This window comes from Oenanthe melanoleuca, chromosome 4A (assembly GCF_029582105.1).
Source record: "Oenanthe melanoleuca isolate GR-GAL-2019-014 chromosome 4A, OMel1.0, whole genome shotgun sequence".
Taxonomy (NCBI): domain Eukaryota; kingdom Metazoa; phylum Chordata; class Aves; order Passeriformes; family Muscicapidae; genus Oenanthe; species Oenanthe melanoleuca.
The window spans coordinates 114,188-138,601 of NC_079338.1; the positions used below are offsets into that span (position 1 = coordinate 114,188).

The 24,414-nt window shown below is 61.1% G+C and overlaps 2 protein-coding genes across 5 annotated transcripts; one reads left to right on the plus strand and one right to left on the minus strand.

Moving 5' to 3' along the window:
* Nucleotides 1-281: 281 nt before the first annotated feature.
* Nucleotides 282-19,099, plus strand: DGKK (diacylglycerol kinase kappa). 3 transcript variants are annotated; one of them, XM_056491027.1, is made up of 30 exons: nucleotides 282-344; nucleotides 1,274-1,518; nucleotides 8,230-8,340; nucleotides 8,454-8,534; nucleotides 9,334-9,438; nucleotides 9,631-9,763; nucleotides 9,907-10,013; nucleotides 10,275-10,400; nucleotides 10,546-10,648; nucleotides 12,083-12,245; nucleotides 12,341-12,449; nucleotides 12,619-12,758; nucleotides 12,890-12,971; nucleotides 13,432-13,523; nucleotides 13,747-13,846; nucleotides 14,014-14,245; nucleotides 14,429-14,527; nucleotides 14,635-14,734; nucleotides 15,163-15,270; nucleotides 15,732-15,828; nucleotides 15,905-16,012; nucleotides 16,155-16,268; nucleotides 16,386-16,520; nucleotides 16,594-16,760; nucleotides 16,858-16,975; nucleotides 17,062-17,148; nucleotides 17,239-17,355; nucleotides 17,441-17,549; nucleotides 18,030-18,157; nucleotides 18,454-19,099. In XM_056491027.1, the coding sequence occupies exons 2-30, from the start codon at nucleotides 1,321-1,323 to the stop codon at nucleotides 18,526-18,528; spliced, it is 3,444 nt and encodes a 1,147-aa protein (XP_056347002.1). In that variant the 5' UTR covers nucleotides 282-344; nucleotides 1,274-1,320; the 3' UTR covers nucleotides 18,529-19,099. The 3 variants fall into 3 exon arrangements, with proteins under 3 accessions (XP_056347002.1, XP_056347001.1, XP_056347000.1); XM_056491026.1 differs by lacking the exon at nucleotides 282-344 and adding an exon at nucleotides 567-682; XM_056491025.1 differs by lacking the exon at nucleotides 282-344 and adding an exon at nucleotides 567-682 and having other exon boundaries at nucleotides 18,027-18,157; nucleotides 18,454-19,098.
* Nucleotides 19,073-23,691, minus strand: CCNB3 (cyclin B3). 2 transcript variants are annotated; one of them, XM_056491046.1, is made up of 12 exons: nucleotides 23,529-23,691; nucleotides 22,690-22,808; nucleotides 22,529-22,612; nucleotides 22,249-22,367; nucleotides 21,667-21,769; nucleotides 21,282-21,380; nucleotides 21,046-21,138; nucleotides 20,700-20,837; nucleotides 20,112-20,267; nucleotides 19,685-19,834; nucleotides 19,418-19,548; nucleotides 19,073-19,296 (listed from the first exon to the last, which is right to left on the minus strand). In XM_056491046.1, the coding sequence occupies exons 1-12, from the start codon at nucleotides 23,530-23,532 to the stop codon at nucleotides 19,224-19,226; spliced, it is 1,269 nt and encodes a 422-aa protein (XP_056347021.1). In that variant the 5' UTR covers nucleotides 23,533-23,691; the 3' UTR covers nucleotides 19,073-19,223. The 2 variants fall into 2 exon arrangements, with proteins under 2 accessions (XP_056347021.1, XP_056347020.1); XM_056491045.1 differs by having other exon boundaries at nucleotides 21,282-21,383; nucleotides 23,529-23,637.
* Between the last annotated feature and the right edge of the window lie 723 nt (nucleotides 23,692-24,414).

The following is a 24,414-nucleotide window of genomic DNA, read 5'->3' on the forward strand; positions in this document are numbered from 1 at the left end:
GTGCCCGCCGTGCCCGCGCGGGCGGGCAGCGCGCACGGCCGTGCACGTGCTCTCCCGTGCCCGCGCGGGTGCCGCACGCGGGTGCGCGCGGCGGCGCGCGGGTGCCCGCGGTGCCCGCATGCTCGGGGCCGTGCGTGGGCCGCCCGCGCCGCGCAGCAGCGCCCGCCGCGCCGAGCAGAGCCGAGCCGAGCCGAGCAGGCCGGGGCTTGCGGCAGGGGCAGGGCCGGGGCCGCCTGCGGAGGCACGTCCCGGCGGGGCCGGGGGGGCTGCGGACGGCGGGCCGGGGCCGGGGCCGGAGCAAGAGCGACCTTGCAGCAGCGGCGGCGGCGCTCGGGCCGCGCAAGGTGTGTGCGGGGCGGGGGGCGCTCCGCCTCCCCCGCCCGGGCGTGCTGCGGGATGCTCGGCGGGGATCCGGCACCCGCAGCCCTGGGGCTGGAGGAGGCAATGAACGCACCTGGGGGGGATCAGCAGCGCTGCCCTCGCTCTCCCCGTCCCCTCTCCCCGCAGCGCTCGTTGCTGCGCCGAGAGACGGCACCGCAGCTGCCGGCAGCCGGGGGAAGGGGGAGGGCGCGGCGGAGCCGCTCCGCGGTAGGTGCGCGGGGCCCGGCACGGCACCGTGGTGCCCCCGCCACCCCCGGCCCGGGCAGGGCAGCCCTGCTGCCGTCCAGTCTCGCTCGTCGAGGTAGGTGCCCCCCGCAGTCCCTCCGCAGCCCCCCGGGCCGGCAGAGATGCCGTGGGGAGATGGCTTCCCCCGCATGCGGGAGCCCCGCGCTCCCCCCTCCATCCCAGCCCACCCGCCGTCACCTGCTCGGGGCTGGCGACCCTTGGGCGCGGGAGGGTCACCCATCCCTTCCAGCTGCCGGAGCCGGACGGATGGCGGGGTCCAGCTGCTGCTTTTCACGGAGATCCCTGCGCTGTCCCCGGCCACGCAGGGCAGCCCAGCACCTCGGGGGCGGGCGACACGGGGAAATAGCGCAGGCTGCGGGAAGGGGTCCCACCTCTCTATGCGCCAATGTACCAATGCCCAAGCATGGGGCAGCCACATGCCACGAACAACCTTGGGATTCCAGGTAGGCTGAGGAATAGTTGGGACACTGAAAAAAGGAAGGAAAACTTTGCCTGCAAGGATGCCACGCTGAGGGTCGTTCCTGGGCAAGGAAGTGCCATCTCCGTTGATTTCCAGGATTGCACCTCGCAGCTGGCAGAGCCCTACGGGGCCATGCATGCCTCTTCAGGGCTCTTCCTCCATTTCTATGTGTCCTTGTCCTTTCAGGACTGTCATAGGAGGCTGCAGAGCTCTGAGCCAAGCCAGGTTGGAAGATGGCCGAGAAACTGGTGCCTGGAGACCTGTTCTCGAGGAAGACCCGGGAATCAGTGTCGTCCCTGGAGTCGGACAAGCTGGCACCCATCTCACCCGAGGTGGGTGGTGAGGAGTCGTCCGACAGCGAGGGCGAGCAGGAGGACAGTTCTCACAAGCTCATCCGGAAGGTTTCCACCTCGGGGCAGATGAGAAGCAAGGTGAGAGGTGGGGGCTGCCGTGGATGAGGGGCTGGCTGGGTATGGGGTCGCTGCAGGGAAGCAGGGGAGCTTCTCTTCTCCAGTGTGTCAATCAGTACCGGGTTCCTTCTACTGGCAGATGTGACCCAGCCAGAGCTGGGAGGGTTCTGGTCCCCTATGTCCCATGGGAGGGCACATAGAAACATGCAAACCCCACAGTGGTAGTGTCAGCATTAGTCCCATGGGGCTGTGAAGCATGGATTTTATCCCATTGTTCAGGAAAAGGATCTCTCCCATACTCAAACAGCCCCTTCCACATTGCTGCATTTTTATCCCCTGGGAGACTCTGCCCCATGGGACAGACTCTGGGGCTGAGATTTAGGGTCATGACAGTTCTGTAGGCTCCTGGAGTCCCACAGGCTGCTGCAGGTACTGCGTGTGCAGGGCTTGGTGGGTGGCAAAATGGAACCTGCATCTTTCCTAGTGCTCCGGATTAATTTGGCTGTGCCAGTTCCCTTGGGCCCCATTCCCACAGATCCAGTCCCCAGTGGTGGTTTTAGGACAGATGGACCTTTGAGGTCAGACATGACACTCACATTTCCCATCCATTGGCACGAGAGCAGCTGGGTTGTGTGTGTGTGTGTATCACAAAGTAGCTCAGAAAAAGCTGTTTTGATAGTACTTACAAAATACAGGGTGTGGTGCCTTCAGCCAAACAGGAATGCATGGTCAAAGGTGTCCCATGGTCCATGATGGCACTGCAGGGCTGTCACAAGGCTGTCCCCACTGTCTGGGAGACCTTGGTCTCTGGTGATGGAAGCAGGCAGGTTCTCCCACTCCAAGCTCTTGTGCAGCCCCTGGGACAGGAGTGTGAGGTTCATTTGAGATCTGCTGAATTCTTCTGATTGCTGCCCCCAATCCCAGTGCTTCTGCACTCTGAATGCCCATGCCCCCACCCCCTTCCTCAAGCCTCCACATCAGTGCCACCCCCCCACTCCACACCTCCAGGCTGGAGCTGCTCTGGGGTGCTTTGTGCAGCATTGGCGTGGAGGCAGCAAGGTCATTGTGCTCACTGACAGAAACAGCTGCCAGATGCAGGTGTCCCCGCTGGACTGAAAGGCTCCAGGATGGGTGGGGTCTCGCTGACACCCGCCCCCCACCAGTGCAGCTGCCTGTACCAGGCTTTAGATGTGCAAGGACAGAGTGGGGATGTGATGCTGCTTCCCAGCACTCGTCCACTTAGGGCTGGGCATGGAGAGAAGGTGAAGGGGAGAGAGGGGCACTGGTTCTGGGGTGCACCAACACATTTGAGTTGCTGGGGGTGGTGGGTCACATCCTGCCCGTGTGGCTGGGGTGTTCATTTCCCAGCACTGCCTCAGCACAGGCTCTCCCAGCATCTGAGTGGAAGCAGAGAGTGATCCAGCAGTGCTGTTTGGTTCAGTGAGCAACAGCTCCTGGGGTAATTGCACCACAGCTGGGAGGTGGAGGCATCAAGGGGGGCACAGAGGGGTGTATGTCAGGGATCCAGGGTTGCCCATGGCATGGGTTGCACAATGTGCATGGCCATGGTGGGCAGGGGCCACCATGGCTTGGCTGCTCTTTGGAAAGGGGGATCATGTTCCCAAATTCCTGGTATTGAGATCCATCACAGCTGCTTGGTGGGGCTGAAGGACCCACCAGAATCCTCCCATGGGGCCTGGGGAGGTCAGTGGGGTTTTTGGTAGCCTGGGGAATGAGGGCTCCTTGTCCTTGCTGCAGGCATTGAGCATCCTGCTGGCTCGGGACACCCCAGGAATGGGGCAAGCTGTACCTGTGCATATTGGGGTGTTGGGCAGCTGTAGGGAGCCTGGTGAGGCTGTGCTGTAGAGCCAGGCTGTGGGGAAGGCTGCCCACTGAGTGCTAAATCCTGGCCAAAAGATGAAGAAAGCAAGGTAGAGCTGGCTGGGGCCAGGCCTGGAAACATTTCTTCTGCAGCAGGGGGATAACCGTGGCTCCTGGGCAGTGCATCCTCCAGATTTGATACTGGTGGGACACTGGAGCATCTCTCATACTGAGAGAGCCTGGCAGACCTGGGACTGTTCAGCCTGGAGGAGAGACTTGCAACCAAGGGGTCCCCAGTTTTTGAAAGGGAGGGTGCAGCAAAGAGGGAACCAGGCTCTTCTCTGTGGTGGCTGCCAATGGACAGAGATGAAAAAAAGGGAAATTGCACCTCAACACAAGAAAACACTGTCTGAGACCAGGGAGGCTGGGCTTGTTCTCATTAATCAGGGCTTGCCAACTGGTGCCTGGGGTGTGAAGATAGCCCCACTGCCACTAGCTGGGTGCTTGTGAGGCTTCTCAAGCACTCTGCCCTCTCCCCGCTCACTTTTTCTGTTATGTGAATGTCCTGCTCATCAACTCTTGCCCATCCCTGCTGGGCAGAGTGGGAGGGCTGTGCCCAGCAGCATCGGGGCACAGGGGGAGCTGGCACAGGTTGGGCTGATGTGGGATGTCTGCCAGCAGGATGCTTGGGGACCGATGTGGCTGTAGATAGGAAAGCATGACCTCATTTCTAAAAAGCAGCTGCTGGATGATGTAGTGTGGGGGATTGCCTTTCTTCTGGGGGCTCCTTTCCTAATTCCTCTCCTCCTGTTAATTGTCTGTCCCTTTTCAATGGCCTCGTCTTGTCGGACTGGTGTTGGAATCTCCTTTCAAGGATCCACCCAGCACAGGAAAGGGGTGTTGTGGTTGGTCCTGCAGTGGCAGAAAGCTCCATCCTCTGGGAGCAGCTGTGGGGCTGTAGCACCCGTCAGGCACTGAGCCCCTGACTGCCCAGTCCCGGAAGAGCTCTGCTGTGCCACAAAGCCTGATAAGGTTTCCAACGGACTCCAGCCCATGGGGTGCCTAGCAGCTGGTGGAAGTCCTGCAGCTGGGCTGTTTGAGGGCTGCCAGCTTTCTCTGCTGTCCTGCTGCCTGCTGGCTCAGCGGGGGGATGAGCTCTGAGACAGCTGTACCCTGACTTGTGCTCAGTGGGCTGCTGCACTTGGAGCAGGAGGGTGACTGCCTGGAATGATGCTGGTGCAATGCAGGTTGGTGTGTCGACAGTTTCTTCTCTTTCCCTTCTCCTCCTACCAGCTGAGGCATCCTGTGGTCACAGGGACAAGTGTATCCCTTCAGGAGTGGTGTAGGGTGGTCAGCTGTGTGGGCAGACTGTGGTGCTCACCAGCTATATGTGAGAGAATTCCTGAGTAACAACCTTCCTGGCTCTTCTCCAGGCGCTCCTTTGCTGTCCAAGCTGATCCCAGCAGGAAAACCCTCCTGCCCCAGCTGTGGTCAGACCTAGCTGCACAATGGGCTCTTCCCAGGAATGGTGGTGGCAGAGTGGGGTGACAGAACAAAGCAGCATTAGGGGCTCTGCTTTAGGGCTGAAGGCAGGGCTGGCATTTTGGGTTGTAGCCTGACCTGAAGAATCCCTGCTGGAGGGTGTTGAGCTCCCCTGGGCTGTGGTTCAAGCGCCCTGCTTGTGGGCAGCACACAGCCAGCCTGTGGCATGATGGCCTCTGGGCACCAGCCCAGTCCTGGCAGGACCCAGGTCCTCCCAGGGTCATTTTTACCTGTGTGCCCTTTGAGGTTCTGCTGCCACTGCCACTTCAGCTGCATCTGGGCTGGAGGTGGTCGTGTGTCTGCAGACGCTGTGTGGTTCCATTCTTGCCTCTGCCTTGCTGCCCTGTGCCTCTGGGATCCCCCAGTGCTGGTGCTGAGTCCCTGGGCTGGAGGGAGCAGGGAGGGACCTTGGGATGGGGCAGTGGAGTGCTCGGACAGAGCCCTGCAGGGGATCTCTGCCTGGTTGCTGGGTGGGTTCTTGTGGCTCTGGGTGTGCTGCCTCGGTTGCTGCCATGGGGCAGCACTGGCTTTGCTGAGGCTCCCTGCAGTGCTGCCTGGGGCTCTTCAGACAGAAAAGCTGCAGTTGGGGTGAGTGGAAGGGCTTGGGTTTGTTTTGGGGTGTGGTGGCAGTAAGCTGTGCTTACAGCTTACAGCTGTGCAGTGACCAGTGCAGCCCAGTGGCCAGGGGCTGCCAGTGTCCCCAAAAGTCTCCAGGAAGAAGAAGCAGTCCTTGTGCTGCAGGTGCTCAGCTCCAGCTCTTTTGAGCTCTAGGGTACCAAATAGCCACTTACTGTATTACTGTGGTGACACTGGTGCCCTGGAGCCAGGACAGTGAGGGTGATGCCACCCTGTCATGGCCTGTCTGCCCTTGCCATCCCCACCCCTTTCCTGTTTGCAAAGAGGAAACCCTGGGCTCTCCCAGCAATGCTGCAGTGTGTGGCTGGGCCTGCTGCTGCCCTTGGCCATCAGGTGCCTCTCAGGTGTCTCAGGTGTCTCCTCCTGTTGTTCATTCCAGAAGCAGGGGTCCAAAACCACGGAGCCACCTGGGAGCTGCTCCCTGCCCCAGCAGCTGGAGCAAGTGCTCCTGGCTGAGACCCATGGTCAAAAGCTGAGGTAGGTGGGTGGCTTACCACAGTGAGACCCCAGAACAGCCCTCCAGCACCCCAGACGTGTGCGCCTGCCCAGGCAGCGTGGGACAGCTTATTTTGGAAAGGGGACCTGCCTTATTTTCCCCAGGAGGGGCTGTCTGGCCCCATGCTGGCACCAATGGAACCTGTACTACACAGCATCACACACCAGGGGTGATGGAGCCTGGACAGGCAGCTGCTGATGCGAGGAGCAGTGCAGCAAAATGCTGCCCATGGCAACACAGAAGGCTTGGCTTTGATGCCTGAAGCACCCCCAAGGGTGGGTGTGGGGTGAGGTGTCCCCTGAGCTTCTCTGCACCAATTTTGCCCACCCCATGTTGGGATTAGTCTGCACTGGTGGAAAACTGAGGCACTCTCCCCGCAGCCATGGTATGGGAAGTGTTGTAAAACTCTGATGGGTGTTGTGGTGAAGGTGGGGGACTGCCTTTCAGGGCAGCTGCGTCCTGTCCCTGGGATGGCCAGGACTCTGACATCTTGGGGCTGGGTGATGGCTTTTTGCTGCTGTCAGGAGCTGGTGCTGGGGGTGTTTTGGCTCTGACCCTCCTTTGCAGGAGTGGGTACCACGCTCCCAGGCAGCCAGTTCTTGCTGTATCCTGCCACCCACGTGGCCCTGGAGCCAGGCAGAGTGCCCGTGCCCTGCTGGCTCCAGCCCCTGCTGTGACAGCCCTGAGGCACCATCATGGACCCACCTCTCCTTCCTTCTCCTTGTCGTCCTTTTCTTCTGCTGCCCCCAGTGTCACAGCTCCTCACACCACTCCTCACTGTCACACACTGCCTGTCCTTTGCAGCAGCAGCAGTGACTGCAGTGAACAGCACCTGTGCTTGAGGAGAGCAGTCAGGTGTGGAGGATGTGGTGTTTGGGGCTGGATCTCACCTGGCTGGGGCTTGTCCCCTCCTGGTGTGGGGTGAGGACCCTAGGGTGCATGGTTTGTGTGTGGATCTGGTGGTCACAGGTGGACCCCACTGGAAAGAGCCCTGTGGGCTCTCCCAGCTGCAGGCCAGGGCAAGGACATGGTGTGTCCCGGGGTGCTGGCACTGGGGACAGCTGGGCTGCTTGTGCCAGCGTTCATAGGCATCACAGTGATTGATCACAGCCAAACTCTGACCGGTCCTGGGCAGTGATAAAGGCTTAAAACATCCCTCTTCAAACTTACAGCTGGGAGAGAGCAGGGAGCAGCATGGTGGGTGCCCCAGGGAGCATTGGGCATTTGGGGATTTGAGCACCCCAGGCGTGGTTTTATCTTCTTTGTGACTTTGGAGGCTTCTGCTGTTCCTGGTGCTTTGGCCATCTGGTTCAGACCCATGGGCCAGGAGATTAAGGCTGAGACCTGGGGCTGGTGTGTTTGCAGGCTGGCAGGTGCCTGGGTGCCACCTCTTGCAGCACATGGGTTGGCACAGGAGTGCAGAGCCCCAGGGCCATGGTTCCCTCACTGTACCCTCGTGCCCAGTGCTAATTTGCCGTTAAATGTGGCTTGTCATCATGTGCGTGGATTGGGTACAACCACTGTGCAGCTAATTGCAGAGTAGCAGCTGAAGGGAGCTGCCGGTGGTGTTTAAAGAAGATACAATCAAAGATGAGGCAGTGCCAGAGCATCTCTGCCACCCCGCTCAGGCTCCTAGCCATGTTGCAAACACTAATTAATTGAGTCTTGTAAACACCACTGCGAGAAGGGTAAATATTGGCAGGTGCTGTGTTTCAGGGAGGGCAGAGGAGGGGCAGCCAGGTTGCAGTGATGCACTGTGCTGCAGGGCATGCTCTGCCTGCTGTGGGCCACCCTCAGGTTGTCCCCTCCAGGGGCTGTGGGGCAAGGCAGAGCTGGCTGCACAGGTAATGGTGCTTCCAAGATGCAGTCCTGGTGTATCTGGGGCACCAGTGTCCCCTCAGAGGAAGCTCTCCTGCCCAGCAGCAGCTGGATGAGCACCTCAGGGCACTGCCCTGGGGATGGAGTGGAAGCATCAGCAGTGGAGGCTCTGTACTGCTGGACACCTGCATCTTCCAGCCCTGCCACACCCAGCAGCATCCTTCCAGATCACAGGGAGTGCCCGGTGCCCAGGTGGTGCTGGGCAGGAACATAACTCGCCCTGCTACGTGCAGCAGGGAGTGAGCCCCAGAATGCCCAATCTGTGCTCCTGGGGGCCTGGGGAAGGGTGTCACAGGGGAAAATGGTGGCTTTGGTGATCCCGAGGGCTGTGGGAGCTCAGGACTCTGTGCTCTCTGCAGAAGAGCGTGAAGGAGGGACTGTTGCTGAAGCAGACGAGCTCCTTCCAGAGGTGGAAGAGACGATATTTCAAGCTGCGAGGCAGGACACTCTATTATGCTAAGGATGCCAAGGTAGGCTGGGGGCTCTTCCAGCATGCTCAGTCACGGGGGACCTGAGCCTGCCAGCCCAGGAGGGGACAGAGATCCCTGCCTGGTGGACTGGGGCTCTGGTTCCTCCCTTGCAGTCCCTGATCTTTGATGAGGTGGACCTGTCCGATGCCAGCGTGGCCGAGACCAGCACCAAGAACATCAACAACAGTTTCACGGTGAGGGAGGTGTGGGGCTACCACCTGCACCCTGTGGAGACCTTGGCTTCTTGTGGGGAGGCACTACAGACCTCCCTCATCCTCCAGAGCCATGGGGCATCCATAGCCTGGGCTCCTGCTGCCAGAGGTGGCACTGATTGGCAGAGATGGCTGGGTCCTGGCTGGGTCCTGTGCTGGGTCCTGTGCTGAGTCCTGGCTGGGTCCTGTGCTGTGTCCTGTGCTGCTGGGTCCTGGCTGGGTCCTGGCTGGGTCCTGTGCTGGGTCCTGTGCTGGGTCCTGTGCTGGGTCCTGGCTGGGTCCTGGCTGGGTCCTGGCTGGGTCCTGTGCTGGGTCCTGTGCTGGGTCCTGTGCTGGGTCCTGTGCTGGGTCCTGTGCTGGGTCCTGGCTGGGTCCTGTGCTGGGTCCTGTGCTGGGTCCTGTGCTGGGTCCTGGCTGGGTCCTGTGCTGGGTCCTGTGCTGGCTCCTGTGCTGGCTCCTGTGCTGGCTCCTGGCTGGGTCCTGTGCTGGGTCCTGTGCTGGGTCCTGTGCTGGCTCCTGGCTGGGTCCTGGCTGGGTCCTGTGCTGACTCCTGGCTGGGTCCTGTGCTGGCTCCTGGCTGGGTCCTGGCTGGGTCCTGGCTGGGTCCTGTGCTGGGTCCTGTGCTGGGTCCTGGCTGGGTCCTGGCTGGGTCCTGGCTGGGTCCTGTGCTGGCTCCTGTGCTGGGTCCTGGCTGGGTCCTGTGCTGGGTCCTGGCTGGGTCCTGTGCTGGGTCCTGGCTGGGTCCTGGCCTTGGCACAGGACAGGGTGGTGGCTGTTGCAGGTGATCACGCCGTTCCGGAAGCTCATCCTGTGTGCCGAGAACCGCAAGGAGATGGAGGACTGGATCACTGCCCTGAAATCTGTCCAGAAATGGGAGATCCATGAGGTGATGTGGGCAGGGTGTTGTGTGGGTCTGTATTTCCATGTGGAATGTGTTTCCCTCTGTGTGCCTTTGCCTGCCAGACAAGAGCTGTTGCCCTTGGCACAGCCCTGCAAGGAGGACAGGAGTTGGGCTGGGGGGTCTCGGGGGACAGCAGGGAGGGGGGCAGTCACTGATGGGGCAGGGCTGTGCCTCCAGGCCACACAGTTCAACATGGAGCACTTCTCGGGCATGCACAACTGGTACGCCTGCTCGCACGCACGCCCCACCTTCTGCAACGTGTGCCGCGAGGCTCTTCCCGGGGTCACCTCCCACGGCCTCTCCTGTGAAGGTCAGTGCTGGGGCTGGGCAGGGGCTGGGCAGCCTCTCTGCTGGGCCAGGTGTGGGGTGATGCCCGCTGCCCAGAGGGGTTTGGGAGCAGGGCTGTGCATGCCGTGGGGACCTTCCCTGCTCCTCACTGTCTCCCCCGTGCAGTCTGCAAGTTCAAGGCACACAAGCGCTGTGCTGTCAGAGCCACAAACAACTGCAAGTGGACAACTCTGGCCTCCATTGGCATTGAAATCATCGAGGATGAGGATGGGGTAAGCAGACACCCTGTATCAGGATCCCTTCCTGCTGTCCAAGTGGGACCACCTCCAGACATTTTCTGGGGATGTGTCTGCCCTGCCTCACGTGCTGATGGCTTCAAGGGGCCAGGCAGGCTGGGATGAGAGGACGTGGAGGGGTCCCAGACCTGCCTTGCCCTGCTGCATAGCACCACCTTGGGTGCCTGGGGAAGGAGGTGGCCTATGACCTTTCCCTCAAGTGTGCAGGATGCCGTTGGTGGCTGCCCTTCTCTGCAGGTGGCCATGCCCCACCAGTGGCTGGAGGGGAACCTGCCCGTCAGCGCTCGCTGCGCTGTGTGCGACCGCACCTGTGGCAGCGTGCGGAGGCTGCAGGACTGGCGCTGCCTCTGGTGCAAGGCCATCGTAAGGACGCACCCATCCCCGTCCCCACCCTCTCCCAGCACAGACAGCACTGCCCCTCCTGCGTGCACCTCTGGGAAAGCTGATGCTGGGCACTCTGGTGCTGCGTCCCCCTGCTTTGCTTATACAGGTGTCCCTGTGTTCCCAGGTTCACAGTGCCTGCAAGGAGCTCCTTGGCAAGAGGTGCCCCCTGGGCCAGTACAAAGTGTCCATCATCCCGCCAACTGCCTTGAACAGCATCGATTCCGATGGTGAGCCCAGGAGGGCACAGGGCTGCTGGGGGGAATGAGCTGTTTGGGATAGGGCTCTGAGCTCTCTGAGCTCTCTAAGGCTTTGACTGTGCCTGTTTTGTGGGCAGCAGGAACACCACCTTCAGTAGGCTCCAGTCTATGCCCTCCCTTGGCTGAAGGCTGCTTGTTGCCTTGCACTCTGCTTCAGGGCCTGGGGGTATTCTGTGGGCTTTGGGGTGGCACTTCTTGCCCACATGTGGGTTTAGTTGCTCCTGCCAGTCCACCTCTTGCAGTGGCTCAGGGCATGGTGGCTCTGTGCTGGGATCAGCAGTACAAGCCCTAAACCCCTGAGGTGGGCTGTCCTCTTGCACCTCAGTGGTTCAGCATCTCTCAAGACAGTGTAAAGCCCTTGCTTGGGTTGTTTCTCCCCGTCTGAAGCTCAGCTGTTTTTTGGTCGTGCAGAGTGCAGCTTTGCCCTGGCACGGGACACTGCAGGAAGCCATGTGGCGCGTGGGGGGACCCCCCTGGCTGCCTCCTTCTCCCGAGGGGCCCAGCTGGCCTCCGCTGAGCAAAATCTGTTCTTCTCCTCCGAATATTTCTTTCTTCGTTCTTTAATGCTTTTCACCACTCAGCTCAGCCGGTGGCTCATTTGCCTCGTTACTCATCGGGATGCTGTCAGGGTAACCATCACGCGGCTGCTGCTTGGCTCCAGAGCCTCAGCTGCTGCTGGCTGGTCCCTGGCAGCATCTCTGCCCTGTCCTTCTCCAGCAGCCCAGCCATCCGTGGCTGTAGCTTCTGCCCACCCGGCTGGGAGCAGCTCAGCAAGGCCTGAGTCCTGCTTGTCCTGCCGTGCTGCCTTGCTGCAGCATATGGGCACTGCTGGCAGCGAGCTTTTCCGCTGCAGCCCACGTTCTGACTCAGCAGCTGCCGGTGCTCCGAGCTGCCGATCTGCTCTGCTGGCTGGGCTGGCAGCGGAGTGGGGCCGTGGCCCGGCAAGGAGGGCTGGGCTCTGGGGATGGTGCCCCCGTGCTCCTGCTGTGTGAGAGTGCTGGAGCTCCTGGCAGCCCACGGGCTCTGAGGGCAGTGCTGTGGGCTGGTGCCTGTGGCAGTGTCGGCTGGTGCAGTCCCTGCTGCAGCACTGCTGCTCTGCCGAGGGAAGGAGCCTGCAGACACCAGCCAGGGCGCTGGGACGGCCAAGATGTGCCTGAGGCGGGTGTGGGCTCTGGGCCAGTGTCAATCCTGCTCTGTCTTGGGTGCATTTCTCTCCCCATCTAATTTCTTTAAAAGCACAGTGCTTTCTCTTCCCCCTGCCCCTCAGCATCCCCTGGACATCCCCATCTCTGCCCCTTCTGCCCCACAGCTTGGGCCTGGCACAGATGGAGTGTCCGCACTCTGCTCTCCTAAAGTGTGTGTGGGCAGTGAGAGCCAGGGCTCCTGTGTTTGGGCTTCCTGCAGGTTTCTGGAAAGCCACCTGCCCCTCGACCTGCTCCAGCCCTCTCCTGGCCTTTGTCAACTCCAAGAGCGGGGACAACCAGGGTGTCAAGTTTCTGCGCAAGTTCAAGCAGTTCCTCAACCCAGCCCAGGTCTTTGACCTCATGAATGGGGGCCCACACTTGGGGTAAGCACCAGCCTGAGCACCCTGGCAGTGCCTTGGTGGAACCCTGGTGGGCACCTGGCACAGCACCCAGTCCCTCTCTGCTTGCCCCCGCCCAGGCTGCGCCTCTTCCAGAAGTTCTCCACCTTCAGAATCCTGGTGTGCGGTGGGGATGGCAGCGTGGGCTGGGTGCTTTCTGAGATCGATGCCCTTGGCCTCCACAAGCAGGTGAGTGGGAGTGCCTGGCATTGCTAGTGCAGGCTGGCACCATCCCCAGCGCACTCTGTGCACCCCAGGTGCTGGCAAGCAATGGGCACAGCAGGGTTGGGGGTGTCACAGGTGTCACAGGTGCCCTTGGGGGCTGCTCTGAGCCCAGCACTCTGTCTCTCTCCTGCAGTGTCAGCTGGGTGTCCTGCCACTGGGGACAGGTAATGACCTGGCACGGGTCCTGGGCTGGGGCAGCCTGTGTGACGATGACACTCAGCTGCTGCAGATCCTGGAGAAGCTGGAAAGGGCCACCACCAAGATGCTGGACCGGTGAGCAGGGCACAGAGCAGGGCACAGCCTCTCTGTCCCACCTACCTTGATATCTCTAGGGCAGTCTGTCCCAGTTCCTTGCCTGTCTCTGTCCTGCCAGGAGATGGCAAGCAATGGTCTCTGCTTGGCAGGTGGAGTGTGCTGACCTATGAGGCCCCCAAGCAGTCCCCCTCAGCCCTGAAGGAGGAGGATAACGGGGACTCCAACATCCAGGTGGGAATTGTTGGCATTTCAGGCCTTGAGGCTGGAGGGCAGGTTCTTGTTCAGCCCAATTCAGGGACAGACAGGGAGGGATGGCACGGGAAGAGGTCGTGCTGGGGGTCCTGGGGATTTGGGCTACAAGGGGGCTGGCAGTCGGCTGCATGCAGAGAAATGGGCCTGGCAGGTCTCAGCCTGGCATGTGCAATTGGGAGCAGGCAGAAGGTGAGGTAGAGCTGGTCTGCTGCCAACCAGCTGCTTTGGGCTCTTCCGTGTGCTCCAGACCCCTGCCTCAGTTTCCCTCCTGATGTGACTGAGCTTCCCTCTGCCTAGCAGCACAGGCATGGCTGCCCTCAGTGGTGGGGAGTGGGCTGAATAAGGGCTGATCATCCCCAGCTCAAGGCTGGCTGGGCAAAGCTCCATCCCTCAGTGGGGCACGTGGCAGGGCTCCAGCTGTCTCCACCTGTGCCCCCAGGTCCAGATCTACCATTACGCTGACTCTGTTGCCTTCCACCTGGCCAAGATCCTGGAGTCAGACAAGCACTCAGTGGTGATCTCCTCTGCAAAGTAAGGAGGGGGCTGTTGATGGGGGTGCCAGAGCCTCTCTGCTGGGCTGGGGCATGTCCCCAGGACCACTGCACACCCCCTGGCCAGGCTGTCCCAGCTGGCCACCAGCCGTGCTGGTGCCTGGCAGATAATCGTGGTGCTGCCCCTCTGCAGCAGTGGGTGTTGTCCAGCAGCCCCTCTGGCGTCTGTGCCCCTCTTGACTTCCAGCCACTTCCCTCGGCAGGTTCCTCTGTGGCACTGTCAATGACTTTGTGGCTGAAGTTGGGCGGGCTTACAAGAGGGCGACGGAGAACAAGCAGGAGGCTGAGCTGATGGCACGGAAGGTGGGCTGCAGGGGAGGGGCTGCTCCGTGGGCTGTGCCCTTGTTGTGCGTGTATTGGGGTGTCCCGGTGCTTGGGGCTATCCAGGCACTCACAGTGCCCAGGGAAGCACCAGCAGGGGTGGGGGCAGCAGCTTGTGCCCGGTGCTGAGCGGGGTGGGTGCCCCACAGTGCGCCATGCTGAACGAAAAGCTGGACTCGCTGGTGCGGGAGCTGAACGAGGAGGCTCAGGCCATCATGGTCCCTGAAGAAATGGCACAGGCTGATGTCAAGGACCAGGAGAAAGCTGGCAGCTTCAACCCCAGCCCCATGCCTCGCATTTTCAAATCCAAGGAGCAGCTCATGCTGCGGGCAAACAGCCTGAAGAAAGCCCTGCGGCAAATCATTGAGCAGACTGAGAAAGGTGAGTGAGTGGTGGCAGCTGGCAGCTTCCCTGATGCTGCAGCAGCCTTTATTCTCCCCTGGGATCCTTGGGATGGCAGCAGTGGCCCCACTCTGTGCCCTTCCTGGCACAAGCCCACAGGGCTGGCATGAAGAGGGGCAACAGGACTGCACAGATCCCTTAAATGTCCCTCTCTGGATCCAGCTGTGGATGAGCAGAACAAGCAGACCCAAGCCTACCAGGGCAGTGTGGGCCCCAGCAAGGACAGCTCGGAGGAGCTCAGCAAGGAGGAGGAGAAGCTCAGTAAGATGCCAGCAGGGCACATGGCATTTTGTGGGGCATGGGGGTGAGATGTGGGAGGGGCTCTGGGTGAGAACCCGTGTGGCAGCTCCCTCCCTCCCCCTGGCCAGGCTCCCGGCGGGACACGGTGACCTCTGCATCTTCCTCCATCATCCTGGACCGGCCGGACACCTTTGGCAGCTTGCAGTTCCCTGAGGACCCCAGCACGCTGTGAGTCAGGTGTTCTGCCTGCCCCGGGGACCCTGGCCCACTCTTGCTGCCCATCCCAGAGCAGGAGCAGAGCTGGCACCGTGCTGCCCCTTGGAGGAGGCTGCAGCAGCCTCTGCCCACAGTGCAGCAGCCCTGGTGCCAGGCCCTCCCTGGCCAGGCAGTGCCCATGCTGAGGAGCCTGCCTGTGCAGTGTGGGACCTCTGGCTGATGCCTGGAGCTTGGTGCTCCTGCCTGCAGGCAGGTCCTGGCTGTGTCACGGGTGTCCTGCCGTGGTGACTGAGGGAGATGTGGCCACCCCTGCTAGTTTTGGTCAGGCTTCCCAGTACCACTCTACTCCAGTGGGTGTTCCACTGCCTCCTCCAGTGCCAACCCAGAGTCACCCATGTGCAGCTGCTGCTCAACCTGCTTTCCCTGTTTGCTGCTTTCAGCCACTTCTCGGAGAAGTGCGTCATGAATAACTACTTTGGCATCGGCCTGGATGCAAAGATCTCCCTGGAGTTCAACAACAAACGCGATGAGCACCCCAAGAAATGCAGGTTCGCTGGAATCCCCAGATTTCCCCCAGAAAAAGCATGTATCCCTAGCTCCCCAGTGCCTGCACCAGGAGGGACCATCAAGATGCTGGAAGCTGTAGGGGTGACTGGGTGCTACTGTGCTGGGGTTCCTTCCTGCAGCAGATTTTGTACCTGCACCCATTGTAGGGATGAGCTTGGTGGCAGGCTGCAAACACCCCAGGAAGGGTGAAGACAGGAGGCTTGGTGGGATTTACTAGCTCTATGCCTGGGAGGGAGGGACAGTGCCATGCTGATATGGAAGGGTCGAAATCTGGGTGCAACATGCTGCACCTTGGCTTTCCTGGCAGGTAGCAGGAACTGAGGAAACTAAGGGGGGGGCAGCAGTCCAGGACTGTCCAGCACAGTGCCCCAGGAAGGGTGTGGAGCCCGTGCCAGGCAGTGGGGAGCCCACAGCCCCTCATCTGTCCCGCTTTGCCCCACAGCAGCCGCACCAAGAACATGATGTGGTACGGGGTGCTGGGCACCAAGGAGCTCCTGCAGCGCACCTACAAGAACCTGGAGCAGCGGGTGCAGCTGGAGGTACAGGGCTGGGAGAGCAGGGACAGGGTGGGAGGGGCAGCCTTGCAGTGGCCCCAGGCTCAGCCCTCTCTTGCAGTGTGACGGGGTGCCTATCTCGCTGCCCAGCCTGCAGGGCATTGCTGTCCTCAACATCCCCAGCTATGCCGGCGGCATCAACTTCTGGGGAGGCACCAAGGAGGACAATGTGAGTGCCAGTAGCATGAGATGATGTCCTTTCCCCAGTCCTAAGAAACCCTGGGGTGTCTCTGCCTTGGGCATGCACAGGGAAAAGCTGGATCCCAAGATGAGCCAATTTTGGAAGTCTCATGTGTAGTGGTCCTCCACAGAACTTTGGGGCTCCGTCCTTTGATGACAAGAAGCTGGAGGTGGTGGCAGTGTTTGGCAGCATCCAGATGGCCGTGTCACGGGTCATCAACCTGCAGCACCACCGCATTGCACAGGTACTGGCAAGGCACCCTGCAGGACCAGAGAGATTTTGGGGCAGCAGTGCAGCCCGAGGCAGCTCTGCTCAGCTCAGCTCTGAGCCCAGCTCAGCCCCTGGGCTGTCTGTCCCTCAGTGCCGCGTGGTGAAGATCACCATCCGGGGGGACGAGGGCGTCCCCGTGCAGGTGGATGGAGAGGCCTGGATCCAGCCCCCTGGTATCATCAAAATCCAGCACAAGAACAGAGCCCAGATGCTGACGAGGGACCGGGTGAGCTGGGGTGCTCAGCAAGGGCTGTGGGGAGGTGTGCCCGGCTCACAGGGGCCGCGTCTGTCCCCTGCAGGCATTTGAAAGCACCCTCAAGTCTTGGGAGGACAAGCAGAAAGGGGAGAGCTACCGAGCGGGCGCGCGGCCGCGGCTCAGCTCGCAGCAGTCCATGGAGTACCTGACCGAGGAGGAGAGCAGCCTCCTGCAGCAGGTGTCCCGCGTCGCCGAGACCCTCATCGCCAGGTGAGGCTGGGGAGGGGAGCGGGCTGGGCACAGGGACTGCAAAGGTGCCTGCCCCGCCCCGGGGAGCCCGGGCAGCTCCAGCCCCTGTCACCCGCAGGATCCACGAGGCAGCCAAGGCTCACAAAGCCGTGGAGCAGGAGCTGGCGCATGCAGTCAATGCCAGCTCCCTGGCACTGAGTGAAGCCCTCTCCCACAAAGCTGCTGGCACCTCAGAGGTGAGTGGGGACTGGGAGTGTAAGGCAGCCTTCACCCAGAGCCCACGGGGCCCTGCCACTCAAGGGGTTACCTCTCTGTGCCCCAGTTTCTCAGCAGGAATGTGGCTGTGGAGGTGGTGCTGAGCATCAAGGAGCTGTGGGCTGAGACCAGGGCGTTCCTGGAAGGGAAGGCGGTGAGTGAGGGGCTGGAGAGCAGCCAGAGCCCCCCAAAGCTGGTAGCTCTGGGGCTGGCGGAGGGTTGGGTACGGTCCCTGTCCCCGCAGCTGGACTCGCCGCAGGAGGAGGAGGCGCTGCACGGCCCCCTGAGTGTGCTGGGCCAGGAGCTGCAGCGGCTGCTGGACATCCACTGGCTGGGCCCCATCGCCCACTCTGCTGAGGAGGTGGGTGCACAGGCCTGGGCTCTGGCACAGCCCACGGGCTGGCCTCAGGGAGCTGCAGCATCCCACCAAGCCCCGCTTCTCGCAGGAAGGAGCCAGCAGTGCCAAGGGCAGCTTTAAGCTTCGCCTCAACATCCCCAAGCCCAGGAAGGAGAAGGACAAGCTGCAGAAGCAGAAGGCAAACAGTGCACTCCCAGGTAAAGAGAGAGGTGGTGCAGTCCATCCTAGAAAGGACAGGCCTGTGCTGACCTATCCCTCACACTCCTGTCCTGGCATGCTGGGGCAGAATCCTCAGGAAGGGGGAGCAGGGCATCGTCTGGCTGCTGGGGGGTGCCACCTTTGTCACCAAGAGCCCCTTACAGCTTTTTCTGATATCAGACAAGCAGTGCACCCCGGCCCCGTAACTCCTTGGCTAGGGGGAGAAGGGGGCTCTGGTAGAGCTCAGACCTTTGGGTAAGTCCCTTGTCCGTGGCTGGGGGGTCTCAGGTGCTCCATAAGTGAGCCAAGGAAAGGAGAGACCTCTGCAGCCTGAGCAGGCTGTGGCCTCTGGCCCTGCTGGAGGGAGCCAGGGGAGGGAAGGGGTGTGCTGGCTGCTGACCACGGGTGCTGCCTGCCCTGCTGCATCCCACTGCCTCCAGGCCCCAGCAGTCCACCACTGTGGTTTTCCTCCCTAGCAGACAAGTGGAGCTCAGAGGAGGTGGCAGCTTGGCTGGAAACACTCGGTTTAGGGGAATACAGAGACATTTTTGTCCGGCATGACATCCAAGGCTCAGAGTTGATTCTGCTGGAGAGGAGAGACCTTAAGGTACAGCCCCCTTGTGCCTCCTGAGGAACCCCCAGCCCTGGGGAACTTGGTGTCCTCTATCCCTCCAGGTGGCAGGTGGGCCCTACATCTGGGTTTGCAGAGTTGAGCTTGTACACAGGGGCAGGGGAGGGGGTGGCCTTGGTCCTGCAGCTTGCAAGGCTCCAGCCACCTGTCCAAAGCAGTATCAACAGCACCCACCCTCACCTGCATTCAGGCACAGGGATGTGCTTTCAAGAGGACAGAGGGAGAGCATGAGGATGTGGGCTGTGCCCACCTCCTCTTTCTCTTTCCTGCAGGACCTGGGCATCACCAAAGTGGGCCATATGAAGAGGATCCTTCAGGCCATTAAGGAGCTCAGCAACCTGCCCTAGGCCAACAGCAGGGCAGCAGCCCAGCCAGGTGCTGGGTGTGTGCTGCCCCCAGGGAACAGGGCTTGGGTGGGGGAACAGGTCCCTGCCCCTGCCCCAAATGTACGGAGCCCCCCCTGCTTGCCTCGCTTTAACTGTCTGTCCCCAGTGTCCCTGGAGCCACTGCTTCTCCCCCAGCCTCTGGGGCTGGAGAGGCTGAAGCAGAGGTCTAACCTGATAGGTGATGTGGTCTGACCATGGGTCCAGCCCCATCAGGGTCACTGTAGGAGCTGGGGCCACCCTCTGTGTGCTCAAGCTGGAGCCAAAGCAGTTTCCCCTTCCCCACATGGGTATTTATGCTGTGTAAATATTTGGAGAGAAGAATCTCACTGCTGCTGCTTGCATAGTGTCATTACTAAGGGGAAGGTGAGGGGTGGGGAGAATGGGGAATACCTTTCCAGCTTCACCCCTGTGCTTCCTGGTCTGCATCCATCAGCTTGCTCTCACCCTCTGTCTCATCACAACAAGGGGAAGTACAGCACTGGGCTCAGTCTCCAGTGCCAGAATGTACAACAAAGATATTTTATTAACAGTTACACATGACTTTTTTTTCATTCCCCCCCCACCTTTTCCTCAGTTAAAATTACTATTACTTATGTACATGGTACCACCCTGCTTGAGGGTACCCCATTATTTACAGGCTTATTCACAGAGTAGGGCTAGGAGCTAGTGAGTGTCTCCTCGAGCTTGAGCATGTCCATGGGGGTGACTTTGGCAACCTCAAAGAAGACTCTGGAAGGAACATGTTGTCTTAGAGCTCAGCCATAGCCCTCCCAGCCAGCCAGCAGTGCTCCCAGCTCCCTGCAGAGCCCCGGGTGCATGCTGGTGGTGTCACCCCCTGCGTGTCACTCACCTGTGCGAGTACTTGCTGCGCACAGCGTTCAGCTTGTCGCAGGGCTGGTACGTGAGCAGGAAATTCAGCCTCTTCACCAGGGGGTGCAGCTCCTGGGCACTGTACCCACTGTAGTACTGCAGAGTGGGGGTCTGCGAGGGGACAGCAGGGCTAAGCTGAGTCCTCTCAGTGACAGGACAGCCACCATCTCCCCTGTCCAGCACCCAAATCTGATCATAACCCTCGTGCATTGCCTGCCAGGGAGCCTCAGCAGGGGCAGCTACTCACCCAGCCCCCAAGGTTCTTCATGGTGAGTGCCAGCAGCAGGCAGCTGGCCGCCAGCTTGGAGGGGCTCTCGCGGGCGTAGTCGTACTCCTGCAGCGTCATCTCGCAGAGGAACCGCGCCAGCGTCAGCGTCTCCATGCTGGCACGGGCACACTGCAGCGGGGCAGGGAAAGGCTCAGCCTTGTGAGCAATGCTGCTCCCCTTCCCAGCCCTTTTGGGATCCAGAGCGCTGCCTCTGGGCACAGGACAGGGATCCCACGCTCCCAGCCACCACGGGCCACCGTCCTCACACCCCTCAACCTTCTTGAGGACTGGACGGAGTTTCCTCGCTGCCAGCTGGGAGCCTGAAGCCCTGTTGATGCGACACACTGTGCCCTGGAGGCAGCAGAAGGGGTGCCTGGCCCCCAGCCCACCCCCCGAGCGCACTCACCTTGGCAAAGCGCCGCAGGAAGCGATAGGGGATGGGGATGTTGATATCGAACTTGAGGGTGCTGAGGATGCTCATCTCCATAGCAATCAGCTCCTCCCGCTTGTAGGCATCATCACAGATATAGAGGAAGTCATCCACACAGGGTGGGCACCGCTCCTGTAGGGGCACAGCTGCTCAGCACCCAGTGGGGCTCCTCCTGGCCTCACCAGGAGATGCTAGCCATCCCACTGGCCCTCTAAGTGTTCACGGGCTGCTGGGCTCAGCAAGGACTGTTAACACTCTGCAGGACTTCTGAGATGTCCATATCCTCCAGCCCTTGACTTGAGGTCCATGCCTGTATTAGGCAGACTGAGGTATCCTGATGGAGTGTGCAGAGCAGAGAGAAGCTGGCTCTGCAGTGACACCAGACACAGGTTTTAGTGCCTCATGACTGCCTTCACAGCCCTTGGGATGGGAAGGAGGAACACGACAGACGTGCCACCCTGGCAGCTCTCAGGTCAGTGGCCTGGCCTTCTCCAAAACCCCACAGAGACCATAGAGGCACAGCCCCTCTGCCCCTGCACCCCAGGACAGCACACAAAGAGTCACCTCAAATTTGGAGGCAATGAGGATGGCAGTGGAGCCGATAAGCTGCAGCTTCTCCCTCGCGCTCACCACCTCCACCAGGTAGTGGTCCACCAGCTTCACAGCCAGGTACAACGTCTCATGGTTCAGCTCAAAGTTCTCCTGCAAGAATGAGAGCAGGGGTCAGGATGGAGTGTCAGACAGGAGTCTGGCCTGCCCAGCCCAAGCAGCTCTCACAGAGGCCGGGGTGCCAGTGGGTCAGGGATGCAGCCTGATCCCTGGCCCACACAGGGAGGATCAGCTCACCCTGGCTGTGCTTGCAGGAGCCTCTGCCAGCACACTGAGGTGTGCCAGAGCTCTGCCCTCTCACCTGCACCTCCACCATCCAGTCCACAAGGATGGCACGCATGTCCCCACTGATGTCTGTCTGCTTCTCCATGTAGTCAGGAAGCAAGAATTTCTCCTGCCAAAGAGCCAGCTGTCAGGGACAGGGCAGACATGCCCACCCTCAAACAAGCCCCTTCTGACCCTGCCAGGTGGTCAGGGCCCCTGGGCAGTCAGTGGCCCTGCCTGCAGCCTCTCCTGCCCTGGACAGGCATCGCCCACCTCTCTTTCCCGCATGTATTCAAAGATCTCCTTGGCATACTCTGCGTTGGCGTAGGGGTCACCCAGCTGCTCTTTGTCAATGTCCTCCACTGCTGGCACCTGCTGGCATGGAATGGGCAGCAGTGAGGGGGAGGCCCTGTGGGTGCCAGTCCCCTTGCTGGGGCAATGCTGTGCCCCCCTTTTCCTGCCTGCCCTCATCACCCCGCAGTCCCTGCCCCACCCTTTCCCGGGGGAGGATTTTTGAAGGAAGGTAGTGATACACTTTGCTCCCCTCGCCAGCTTTCCATCACCCTGGCTGAAGTCTCTCCAAGGCCCAGAGCACTGCCTGGTGCCCCAGTGCCACCAGTGGCAGCTACAGAGCAGGGCTGCAGCCCAGGGTCCCTACCCTCTCCTCAGGGGGCTTCGGTTCCTGCACAGACACGGGCTTCTCTGGCACAGGGTTCACTTTGGGCTCTGCAGGAGCTGTTGGGGGAGTTTTCTTGGTTGGCCTGGGAAGGACAAGAGCGTAAATCATTGCTGGGAGAAGACTAAGTTTCTTGGCTGAAAGGGGCGTTCCAGGAAAGGGCAAAACCACCCCTAAAATATCCCCACAGGCCCTTAGAACCACTTAGGTTGGAAAAGATCTTTAAAGATATTGAGGACAACAGTTCTCTCAGCACTACCATGCCCCCCACTAAACCATGTCCCCAAGAGCCACATCCACATGACTCTTATATGACTATTAGGACTTTTTTTATGGAGGGTGACTCTACAACTGTCCTGGGCAGCCAGGGCCAGAGAGCCCTTTTGGGGAGGAAGTTTTTCCTAATACCCATCCTAATCCTCTTGCACCACAGCCTGATGCCATTTATGGCAGATGTACTGGTTCCCTCCCACATCTGGCTCAGCCTCCATCACCCAAGGGAAGCCTCTACTACTTGTCCCCATGGGACAAGTTTGCAGCAAACCCCTGCCCCCAGCTGCTCACTTTTTTAGGTTGATCTCGTTGTTCTTGGCCACCCCCAAGGCATTATGTGCCTTCTGTGCCTTGGGTGGAGCAGCTTTCACAGCCTCCTTCTTCCCTGCCACCACCTGGTTCTTGCGAGCCTGTTTGGATGAGAACAAAGGCATACAGGGGCTGCACAGTGGAAAGCAAGATACAGCCTTGCAGGGAGACCTCTTCTCTTCCTGATGGGCATGGGGCAAGCCCCCCCACCACGGGGGCTCACAGGGGTCACCTGAGCCTGCACCCTCACAGAAGCACTCACATTGGTGATGTCTCCAAACGCTGATCTCTTCTTGGGCCCACCCTGGGGGGACGATGAAGATCTCTTGGCATGACAGCTCTCCTCCTGCAGTAGAGGCTGTTAGAAGATGGTGGTCCTGCCCCACAGGAGCCCCCTCAGCCCTGTCCTAGGTCAGTGCTCACCTTCTCAGGGTCGACATTCTCTGTAGCAGGGCCCACCTTGCCTGCCCGGGGCTGCTTGGTGGTCAGCATCTTGGCGGTGCGTGGCAGCAGCATCCTCTCCCTTGGTCTCTGTGAGCAAGCTGGGGGCAAAGCACGGTGTGATGGGGGCTGCTGCCCGCCTGCCTCCAGAGACACCCTGCCAGCCTTTGTCCCTCCGGGGGTTAGCACAGCAGCAATGACCCCTTCCCTGAGCATGGCAGGCGGGTGGTGCCCCAAGGCAAGCCCAGGCAAGGGACAAATCTGGCTAGGGCTGCTCCCTGGGAGGAAGGGACATGGACCCCAAAGATCGCCGCCAAAGCTCTGCTGGGCAAGGTGGGAGGGGACAGGCAAATCCCAGATTCCTGCATCCCAGAAAAGGATGCAACGGCTTCCTCGGAGAGTCAGAAGCCTTGGAGATCCCCCCCTCCCCTACAACCCCCAGGGTCCCCTGGAGGAGTCGGGGGTCCCAAAGTTCCCCTCTCCCCTGCATGCACCGCAGTTCCCAGGGGAGCCGGGGATCTTGGAAGCCCTTCCTCCCCTGCACCCTGCAGGTCCCCACGCCTGCCACCAGCTAGGGGTCCCAGCGCCGCCCGGTCCCCCGCAGCCCTCGGAGACCCCGCTCACCCATCGCCGGGGCATTCCCCCGCTCACCCACGCCCGGTTCTCCCCACTCGTGTCAGGTTCCCCGGTCCCGGTTCCTCCGCTCACCCGTGCCCGGTTCCCCCCACCCATGCCCCGGTTCCGGTTCCCCGTGCCCCCGCTCACCCGTGCCCGGTTCCCCCCACCCATGCCCCGGTCCCGGTTCCCCGTGCCCCTCTCACCCATGCCCGGCTGTGCCGCACCGCCGGCCCCGGCGCTTTTGAAAGTAGCAGTTCGGTAGCGGCCGGCCAGCACTGGCCGAGCCTCGCCCAATCAGCGTGCGGGGCGGGGCCAGGCGGCGGCCAATCGGCGGGCGCGGAGGGATGCAGTTGCTAAGGGGCAGGGCGCAGGGTTTAAAATTCAACGCCGACGGCCAATGGAAGGGCGAGCATGCGGCGGGGGCGGGGCGAGGGCGGAGCCAGGCGGGCAGTGATTGGTGGGCGCCGTTTAAATCCGTTCTGAGGGAACGGCGGCGCTGTCGTGGAGGACGGAGCGCGGAGCGGGCAACGCAGGGACCGCGGCACCGGTACCGCAGTGCAGGGACAGTGACAGCGGCACCGGGAGAGCGACACCGGGACCGCGGTACTGGGACCGCCGTGCAGGGACAGCGACACCGGGACCGCGGCTCCGGCCGCGCTGTGCTTCGAGCCGGGCGGAGCGGCCTCCGCGGCCACTAGGCCCGAGGGGATTTAAACCCGAGGGCCGCCTGGGCAAGATCAGGCGCATGGCCGGGGCTGCATGCGGGCGGCTCTGCCCCATCTCCAGCAAGACCCAGACCACGGGCAGCCAGGAGCAGAGTTCTGCTCGCAGGTCCAGCGGAGGTTTAAACCTGGGTCCCACAGATCTCAGGTCCCTTCAATCCCCAGCCTGGTCAGGGCTGCTGTAGCTCCTGCCCACCTTGTTCCCTGCTTGGTCTCTTGTCCTGTCCGGCCCCAGCTCCCGCGGTGTCACTGCTTCTGTCCTTGGCTGGGGCTCCCTGAGGCTTGCTTGCTGTTGGTTTGGGATCCTGTGGGCCTTTCCCCATGCATGTTAAGGCAGTGCACAGCTCAGCCAAAACCACAGTTTTTT

Bases quoted from the DNA above. Each gene is read 5' to 3' on its own strand.
- CCNB3 (XM_056491045.1), bottom strand. The intron at 21,770-22,248 runs GTGAGCAGCTGG...TGTCCTTCCCAG, and splicing joins AACGAGATCAACCTAAAAAA to GCCAACCAAGAAAACTCCCC. The intron at 21,139-21,281 runs GTGGGCGATGCC...GCTCTTTGGCAG, and splicing joins AATACATGCGGGAAAGAGAG to GAGAAATTCTTGCTTCCTGA.
- DGKK (XM_056491025.1), top strand. From the start codon at position 1,321: ATGGCCGAGAAACTGGTGCCTGGAGACCTGTTCTCGAGGAAGACCCGG. The intron at 14,735-15,162 runs GTGAGTCAGGTG...TGCTGCTTTCAG, and splicing joins CCTGAGGACCCCAGCACGCT to CCACTTCTCGGAGAAGTGCG. The intron at 15,271-15,731 runs GTTCGCTGGAAT...TTTGCCCCACAG, and splicing joins GAGCACCCCAAGAAATGCAG to CAGCCGCACCAAGAACATGA.